This window comes from Tarenaya hassleriana, unplaced genomic scaffold (assembly GCF_000463585.1).
Source record: "Tarenaya hassleriana unplaced genomic scaffold, ASM46358v1 Cleome19, whole genome shotgun sequence".
Classification (NCBI taxonomy): domain Eukaryota; kingdom Viridiplantae; phylum Streptophyta; class Magnoliopsida; order Brassicales; family Cleomaceae; genus Tarenaya; species Tarenaya hassleriana.
In genome coordinates, this window is record NW_010965304.1 from 2,198,363 (window position 1) to 2,208,449 (window position 10,087).

General features: G+C 33.3%; 2 protein-coding genes across 2 annotated transcripts; both read right to left on the reverse strand.

The window, feature by feature from the left end:
- On the reverse strand, nucleotides 1–1,911 carry LOC104811154. The gene is made up of 7 exons (XM_010537762.1): nucleotides 1,760–1,911; nucleotides 1,601–1,640; nucleotides 1,338–1,464; nucleotides 1,061–1,230; nucleotides 694–973; nucleotides 390–556; nucleotides 1–286 (listed from the first exon to the last, which is right to left on the reverse strand). Exons 1-7 carry the CDS (start codon nucleotides 1,844–1,846, stop codon nucleotides 123–125), a joined length of 1,035 nt encoding a protein of 344 aa, XP_010536064.1. The 5' UTR covers nucleotides 1,847–1,911; the 3' UTR covers nucleotides 1–122.
- A 2,590-nt stretch (nucleotides 1,912–4,501) lies between these two features.
- Nucleotides 4,502–5,219, reverse strand: LOC104811155 (histone H3.2). Its single transcript, XM_010537763.2, has one exon. The coding sequence runs from the start codon at nucleotides 5,109–5,111 to the stop codon at nucleotides 4,701–4,703; it is 411 nt and encodes a 136-aa protein (XP_010536065.1). The 5' UTR covers nucleotides 5,112–5,219; the 3' UTR covers nucleotides 4,502–4,700.
- Between the last annotated feature and the right edge of the window lie 4,868 nt (nucleotides 5,220–10,087).

Genomic DNA, 10,087 nt, shown 5'->3' on the forward strand with positions numbered 1-10,087 from the left:
TCTGCCACAAGTAGAAATCATTTATCATAATTGACCTCATTTATTGATAACTTCGATTATAAAGTTTTTATTCCAACACGGCACATAGAAGCGACAACAACACCAACAAAACGTCGCATTGCCTAGTTCGGGACGATGTTCGTCACTGAAACCATCGTCATTTCAGCTTCGAAGACTATACGATCATTCACCAAATATCCCTTTGATTGATCGAACAGCTCTTGGAACGATATTATTGTGTTCACTCCCACGCCGTAACCGGTCCAGACCGGGTACCAAGCTGCCGCTGCAAGACCCCGAAAAATATATATATAACATCACCAAACCAAACAAAAAAAGGGTAATTTTTACAAATAAATTGGCTGTTTTACAAAGAGATTAAATCTTACAGTATATCTGCTTATGGTTCGAATTTCGCTGATTCTTTAACCGGAGATAGACCGCTCCCCAAGTTGTCGTGGTCGGAACATTTGGTGCGAACCCGTAAGCGAAGAGGTAAACGGGCAATGCCGTGCCTCTACCGCCTCCGTCACCTTTCGGGTTGAACCCTATTCTCCTGATACATAATCACTATTAGGTGACGCTTTGTAACGATTCCGAAATTAGTGACGGTTATATATATACATAGGTGACGAATCATTTCAAGATATTTACTTGCATATATATATATACATGTATATATAGAAAGTTTACCAATATCTGTTTCCGACGAGGAAATCATCCGAGTAATAGAACTTGTCTTCCAGTTGAGAGAAATGAAGGATCGTCCACGAGAATTTGTTGTCTGCTGGATTTGATACGAACGTCACTTTCTCTAATTCTTGAACCTTCTTCAAGATAAGGATCTCGGCGCCAAATGTGACACGGTCTCCCGACACGTATCCTTCATTCGGGTTATTGAACGTCGAAAGGGGAATCATTTGAGCGAATCCCCACTGTTTCTTTGCCGCGTTGAAACGCTTCGTAGTTCCATCTATAGCATTCGCAAAATCCGATGAAATATACGATCCAAAAAACTATGGATTCGTATAGTTTAGAGTTCGTTTTTATCGTTATTTACCTTGGACCGTCAAGTATTTATTCAGCTTCTGATTAAGGAGAAACAGTTTGAGATCAACATTAACCTCCCAGTTTTGTGGAAAAGAATCTGTCTCTTCGATCTTCAAGTACATCGAGACATAATTGCTTCCACCGTCGTCTTGCTTCCCGACCGGATACATAAACAGGCGCCTTTACATTTGGGCAAAAAATCCGTAGACACATGTTTATAAAACTACGTACCAAAATTATAGAAACGTATAAATATTATGAATTTGATATGAATAATATTCGCTAACCATTTATAACCAGCAGCTTCAAAAAGAGCGGATTCATAGCCTTCGCCCCTCGATTTCACAATGGAGAAACTCTCTATTGTTATCAACCTACTCGACGGAGGTTCATCTCTGAAAAAACTCGTAACTCCTGGAAATATATATATATATATATATATATATATATATACACACACATTAAACTTTCCGGGAAAAAATCAAGAACGTATCTTTTGAGAATCTTTTTCTTTAGATCTGATCGAAGAAAGATTCAAAGAAGGAAATACCCAATCTCGTGGCACGTTCCGTTAGATCCTGGTCAGTTACCTGCTCGTATATATCGATCAAAACGCGGAAATCAATTGCGAGAATGTAAAAATTTATGCCGACACATTCATTCAAAAAAGTAAAAACTTGCAAGAACATGTTTAATGTTCGGATCTTACCTGTCGAATGGCGATTTCTGCAGAGATGGAGCCGATGAAGAGACAAAACAGACAGAGAACTCCGTAACTCCATAATCTAAGATCCATGTTGATGGGAGAAGATTGGTAGCGATCAAGCTGTGATTTTGAAGCCTATTTATAATTACATTTGGATCGCTTACTTCATATTTTTTTTAATATATATATTTCATGTTGTCTGCTTATCTGTATATATAAAAAATAATTCCAATTTACATGTACTATATTGTTATAAATAATGGGCATTTGGGAGATTGAGCTTGGATAGTAGTGGGTGAGTGGAATAGTAATTTAATGCCACGCCTTGCGCGGGGATAATAAATATAATGGATTAAAGATAAAGCATATGTTTCCTTATAGATTCTTTTGCATTTTATTTTATTCAGTTGCGAGAAAAAAGACACACCTTTTCACTTTGCGTCAAAATATTCTCTGTCAATAAAAATTATCGAAACGGACAATTAAAAAAAAAACATTTTCGTTAGAAATAATAAGAGTTTTTATCTTCTCATTGCATATTTTATTTTTATTATAGTTTTTCCATCTATCTATGATTTTCTTCGTTTCGGGTATTTGTGTAAATTCATATGTTTATTTCATTTCTCGTTTTTGTTATATTATTGTTCCTTCCGTCTTTGTATGATTTTGTAGGGGTGTCAATAAAAATTATCGAAACGGACAATTAAAAAAAAACATTTTCGTTACAAATTATAAGAATTATAATCTTTTCATTGCATATTTTATTTTTCATTTCAGTTTTTTCTCTCTATCTATGATTTTCTTCGTTTCGGGTATTTGTATAAATCCATATGTTTATTTCATTTCTCGCTTTTGTTATATTATTGTTCCTTCCGTTTTTGTATGATTTTGTATGATTCTCTCTCTCCCCATCACACACACACACACACACACAGAGATATATATATATATATATAATCCCCCATCATTTTCTCAACATCAGATGCATGGAAGTTGCACAGAAAAAGTTGAATTATTGGGGATAAGATAGTGAGAATATTGGCATCCGAGGAAAGTTGAATATTTCTTTTGCTTCTTTTTTTTTTAAATTTCCACGAGAAATTTAAATACTTCAGCTTATTATAATTTGATAAGGTTAGAATTTTACTGGGAAGAACTCTTTAGTAAATATTATAAAAAAATTAGAAATTAGGAAAGAGAATATGAAGAAAGATAAATCAAAGATCTCTAGCTTTAAAAGAAGATCCGTATTTTTTCTGTCTTATAAAATGAAGGTAGTACAACTTTTTTTAAAATAATTTTTAACATATGAAAAAGAATTTAAAATTAATGTCTTTATGAGAAAATATTTATTTTCATAGAGAAGAAGCATTTATTACAAAATCTACGAATTAGTTACGATGCAGGGCTCATTTCAATGCGCTTTCACATGTCCCAAGACATTTTGGTCATTGCTAAAAGATAATTTAGTTTATTGCTCACCAAAATAATTCAACTAGAAACTAACATATCAAAAGATCTTGAAATAATATTTTGAGAACATTTTTTTTCATCTTAAGAAAACAATTTCCGCCTTCGTCTTTTTTTTAACGAAAAATTCGTAAATCGAATTTCAAGTGCTGAATATCAAAAAACCGAATTACGAATTGCCAAAAATAGCCGTGTAAGTTTTATAAACAATTCCTAACATTTTAAGAAGACCATATCAATCAGTATGATCACGCATTCTAAGATCATTCGTATATTTTAATTATAATAAATATATATATATATATATATATATATATATATATATATATTAATACAGTATTATGTATGTGTATGAAAATCCATGTTCACCGTTTGCAGACGAGAGCAGAGTCAGCTCGAGTTAGTTACAGTGTGAATCACGTGCGTATATGTGTGTCTGAAACGAAATACGGTCGAAAGCTGCTTGTTGAGGATTCAGGAGATTGGTTGGTTTGCAATAAAGTCGCTTTTATTATTTTCCTTATTTTTGGTGGTTGAATATTCAGATGTAAACGAGTCGATTATACTTGACGCCTATCTCTTGATTGCCATCTCAGTCATGAATTGCCGGAAGCTAGTTCTTTGATTCATGGGTTTTTTTTTGTGGTTATTTCTCGCAAATTATCTTCTAATTAGAATCGTTAATCATCATCAATGGACAAACAGGAATTAAAACTTGATTATGACTGGGCTTTGGTTCTAATCAGACCAGTTCTGTTTCAATTATAGATTCATTTTTCCCTTAATCTTCTCAATCATACATCTTGTCTCTGCTACTTACTTGACTAATGCCCACGTTTTTTATTCAGTCTTTTTTTAAGGCTTAAAAACCCGAAATTTTGTTTGGTGATTACCAAATCAGTAACGGGACCGATCGATTCCCTTTATTTTGTACCGTTGGATTATAACGGAAAATAAAATACGTCCAAAACTATTTCATTTGTTTGAATTAAATGGGTTAAATTAAGCCCATATCCACTTATTGAAATATGGGCTTAATTTCAACCACTAAAACCCTAAACCCATTTCGAGATCTATTACGCAAACCAATGGAAGAACTTCCTCTACATATTGAAATAATCAAATAATTGCGTCATTCTTCAAAATTTCAGCCGTCGTTGCAAGAATCTCGGAGGATTTAAGAACCCATCTGGATTTAATTGAGATCAAACGGCATGCTCTCACTTCTCCAAGAGATTCTTATACCTGGGATCCGATTTCGGACCAAACAATATGTTCGTTGATTGGCATTTCTATGATATGTCGGAGAACAAGCTTCGATCACGAAGCAAACATTTGTGTAAGAGATTCCAAACCACAGAATTGACTGAATCAAGAACTCAAAACACAGGTCACCACAAATCTACATAAACTAAGAGATCCAAATCAACTCTACCACCTACTTTTTAAAACATTTTCATTGCAAACCTAGAATCTAAGCTCTCTCGCCTCTAATTCTTCTCGCCAGCTGAATATCCTTCGGCATGATTGTCACCCTCTTCGCGTGAATCGCACACAGATTCGTGTCCTCGAACAATCCAACCAGATATGCCTCCGCAGCTTCCTGAAGAGCTGCAACGGCACTGCTCTGGAACCTGAGATCCGTCTTGAAATCCTGCGCGATCTCTCTCACCAGTCTCTGGAATGGAAGCTTCCGAATCAGAAGCTCTGTGCTCTTCTGGTACTTCCTGATCTCTCTCAGAGCCACCGTTCCCGGTCTGAATCTGTGCGGCTTCTTCACTCCTCCGGTCGCTGGAGCCGATTTCCTCGCCGCCTTGGTCGCCAGCTGCTTCCTCGGAGCCTTTCCTCCTGTCGACTTACGAGCGGTCTGTTTGGTTCGTGCCATCGCGAAGGAGTACGTGAAGGGCTACAAGATAGAAATTTTAGGGTTTGTTTCTCGGGAAAACGGAGGAAATTGAGGGGGAGATAGGTTTCTGTGGCGGTGGGTGGAGACGACGGAGATATTTATGTACGGAGAATGGAGGAGGAAGCGGGAAAGTATCTTCGCTGTTTTCAAAAATTAATCTTTGAATCTGAATCGTGACCGTTGAAAGAGGATCTAATCGACGGATTAAAATAATTCAGCTACTGATCCGAGTGAAATATCTTTGACAAATATAAACCGTAGATTTGATGAAACATGAACGGTCATAATTAGTTTGAGTTGGGATCGTGATCCGTTGGGTTTTTACGCAAGACACTACTACTTCATGGGCTTTATTCGGCAGGTGGAAAAGGCCCATTAAAAAGAAAAAAACCCACCACAACCTCACAGTTTCGTATTTTGTCATATGCATATCAAGATCGAATCTTCAGCATTGGGCCCACTGTGAAATACTAAAAGTTAAAACATGGTTCGGAAATATCTCCTTGTCAGTTTTGCTCGATCCAAAAATACATCGATGCTATATATAAAAAAAGAAAATAATTTCAATTATATAATAAATAGTTTTTTTTTCGCGTGATCGAGTTCCAAACTAATATTCGGATCGGAATTCACTATATGATTTAAAAAAAAAAATTTTAAATTTGAGATTCGAATTCGTATATAACAAACGTTTGTATGCCGGTTTAGAAATATCTAATAATATCTTCAGATATAATTATCCAAACCTTTATAAAAGAATACAAAATCATTCGGCATGTGTGCCCAAGACTTGCTCGGTTACATAACACAACTTCCAAAGACGCTCGGTCTAACATATATATATATAGAGACGACCATATATTTCTATCTATATTATCGCAGTTCGCTTATGCCCTCAAACTTTAACATTTTATCTAAATCGTCCCTAACTTTTGAAGATTTGAGATTTGCCCCACCGTAATGAACTGTTAAATTTCTTAATCTAAGTGAAAATAATTTTAATCCTTATGTTAGAAGTAGTTTTTCTCCATCAAATCGATCGCATTTCACATGATCCATCGATCTAATTTTAGAAATGATCGTTCCATATTATTCCAGACTTTCAAAAATCATATTAGTTCAATTAAATTTAGCCATCGTATCCGTATTTATTAAGAATCATCAATATAAAAATTGTAAAAAATGAATTGAAAGATGATATTGACTCTTCTGTGAAAAATAACTAGACACATATTGATACGTGTATTTTATAAATACATTAATGCATATGAATGAGGATGTTGTTCTTAAGACATGTGCAAAATTTGGACGCATATTTTTTTATATTTTCTTTTAACATTTCTTTCAAAAATGATACCGGTGGATTATTGAAGGCAAGGGGATAGAATTATATGGATTTTTAAAAGTTCGGGAGAAAATCAGATGAACTGCAAAAATTCAGGGAGGAAAAAGTTGTCTTCAAAATAAAGATTAAAACGGCGGGAAAGTAAATATTCTTGTAGAGGAAAAAAAATAAGAAGAAGAATGTAAAAGGAATTATTATTATTATTATTATTATTATTATTATTATTATTATTATTATTATTATTATTATTATTATTATTACATCGTAAAACCAAATAAAATGACATAGTGGAAACACAAGAGATTTGGAATCTACTTTTATAACAAAGAACAAAATATAACAAGACAAGAAGAAAAAAAACCCTAGAGCCCAACGTTAAAACGAGGAAAGACTGCGCTAATACACTTGTCAGAAAATGTGTTTATTACTAAATACTAGGGTTGGGCGTTTCGGTTCGTTCTTCGGAATCGGACCGAACCGAACTGAAAAAAGGTACTTTTTCCAACCTGAAACTGTTTTTAATTCTCCAACGATACCATTTTTAGAAAACTGAATTTTTCCGGAACTGAACCGAACCGATTGAACTTTAAAAATCCCGAAAAACCGAATAGTTTTAAAGGAAATCTATCTTTTTTTTTTAATAAAACTCGGAACCGAATCGAACCGATACCAAAACTGAACCGAACTGAATACAATATAAAAACCGATTGGTACTTTTTGTAAAACCGAAAGAACCGAACCGATCCATTCTCTTTCCAAACCCGAACGGTTTCCTGAAACGCTACCGCTACTAAATACTAATGGAGAATAACATGTTTTCATGAAATTATCACTCAACCCCGTTATAACTCAATATTTAATCCGAATTTATTATATATGGGTTACACTCCCATGAAATTTTCCTTTCATTCATTGTTATACACACATAGATTATTTTCAAATATTATTTGTGAAATTAATAATTTTTCTTTCCATTCCTAAAACATATATTATGCAATTTCATGGATGATTAACAATTTAATGTGTATATATATATATATCAGAAAAACTTAAGAGCAGCATAGGCCGTGCATGGGTATTAATTTATTAAAATTAAACTGTGGATTAGTCTAATCAAATCATTATCACTAATTTAATTTTGTTTGGTTTATTTATTATATGAAATGGTCGTATTTTTACCTGCTCTTGCCTCTTGCTGACGTGGACAATCCTTTTTCTTGTTATCGTTTATTTTATTTAATTATAGTCCCATTTCTCTATCATCAGTGATAATAATTGTAAGATATTTGTTATGGGAATTTATCGACATTTTATAGATGTCATATTGTAATATGTCGATAAGAAATTTATTTATCGTTTTGAATGTTAAAAATATATTTCTAATTTGTTTATTAATTTCTATAATATCTACTAATTCTCATCAAATAACTAGCTCCCGTTTCAAAAACCCACTTTGTACTGGTTTTAGATCAACGACAACATTTTTGTCCAAATATAAAATAAATTTAACAACAATGCTCAATATTCCATTAACTTTTGTTATATAATAACATTATTAAACTCACCAAAATTAAAAAAAAAAGTCCAAAATTGCGGGCTGAATTCAAGAAGATGATGAGCAACCACGCAAAGTGTTCGAGTGATTTTCAATATTGAAAAGGCTTATTATAAGGCGCTGTTATAACTAAAAGAGATTAATTATAAACAAAGCATAGCTTTACCAGACAAAGTTGCACCTAACACTCAACCTGCTCTTACGACAAAACCCTAATCACCTTTCTTTTCTTTCAATCATGTTTTAATTATTATTCTATGTTTCATACAACTAAAAAGGATCGCGATTTAAAAAAAAATGTCAACATTATATAAATCAATGAATTAATTAAGTCTCACAATGCATATTAACAATATATCATGTATATTTCAAAATGTAAGAACAAACGTGAGAGTATGCCTTTTGTGCATGTGGAGGGTTAGACTTGGACAGAAACCCTTTTCTTTTATAAGCGCTTTACGTTGGGGGCTGGTGGGTTTGGTTTAGAAAGTTAATCACAATTAATTAATTATGTTATCGTAATTAATTTTCGTTTAATTTTTAATTTTCTGACAGAACAAATCCTACGTGGAATTCCATCTTCTACTTAACAAATCTTACTTGTCTGAGAACAAATCATTTTTTTATACAGACGAACAAAGTTAGGGTTTAAATAAGTTTTGTTTGTGGAAAAGAGTCTTTACAGAAATGAAATATTTACATTTTACAATATATAAATATATATATATATATATATATATGCAACGCAACAGTTTGATATATTATCTCCTAACAAAAATCATAAAGCCAAAAGTAAATTATTATTATTATTATTTTCTCTCACCAAATACTCCAAAGACATTGGTATGGTCCCGTGGTTGGGACAGAATCTCTTAAGAGATCCCTCTTATGAGTATTGTATCTGCTGTTGGGTGTGTTATTTTATATGTCTCATATTCATGCATAGTTAACTTTCAATTTCATACCAAGACTGTCCAAGTTTAATAACTTTCAGAACATACGACCAAATCATCCATGTTATACACCATTAGAAAGATAATTTTGATATCTACGAAACGATATCAAGAACATGCAATTCCGATAACGGTATAGAAAGTTATGTTCAAACCAACATCATTATATCAATATGATTTTTGTTTTAAAACCGGAAAACCAAATCCGAACCCACGGCGAACCGTGTCTCCTTAAGGAAATTATTCTCCGCGCGGTACCTACGGTTAATGGAATATATCCTCCCAGGATAGGACGGACGTACCTCACCGGAACAGTGGTACTTCAAACTCCGGTGCCTTGTCGAACTCAAAGCTCGGTTTGAATCACAAAGGAAAAAAGATGATTTTCTTTCTTTTATAGAAAGCTTTTGTGTTTTTCTTGATGTTCTTAAAAATGAAAACAAAGCCTCCTATTTATAGGATTGAAAAATTGTAAAACTCCCAAAAGTCATAAATATTTTTTAAGTTTTAGAATATAAATGTGGAGAATAACATATAAAAATATCTCCTTTCATTTAATTAAAAAAACTCCAACAATCCCCCACATGAATAGAGAATTTTAGAAAACTCTTTAAAACCATGCAACCTTTGTGATTCAACTATGAAGAATTAATCGCATCTGGATAAGTAGGTTTCCCTTTGAACTTTCCATAGTGGATTTAAATCGGATATACTCACCAATCGGTAGATGTGATATCTTTGAACCGTCGGTTTTTTATGTATACCAAGACAATCTAAACCACACAATTAATTCTTAACCGTCTTTGGTTCTCACTGTTGTGTTCGTTTCAGCCATGAACACCTGTCTGGTTTCATGAAAGCGTAGAGAACTGGCCAACCATTATTCTCCTTGAAGCGGCCCACACTTCACTTTCACATAGGTGGTTTCCTAAGCGTGTCATCTCTAAAGATACACTATTTGATCATTTCAAATTTAGGAACCATTAAAAATTTCTTAGCTTTTAAGTCTTCTAACTTAAAGCCGTATAATTTACCATTTTCCATAGAACATTGTCTCATCATGAGAATGAGTTGGATTATATTTGACAATGTTGAACCGTTA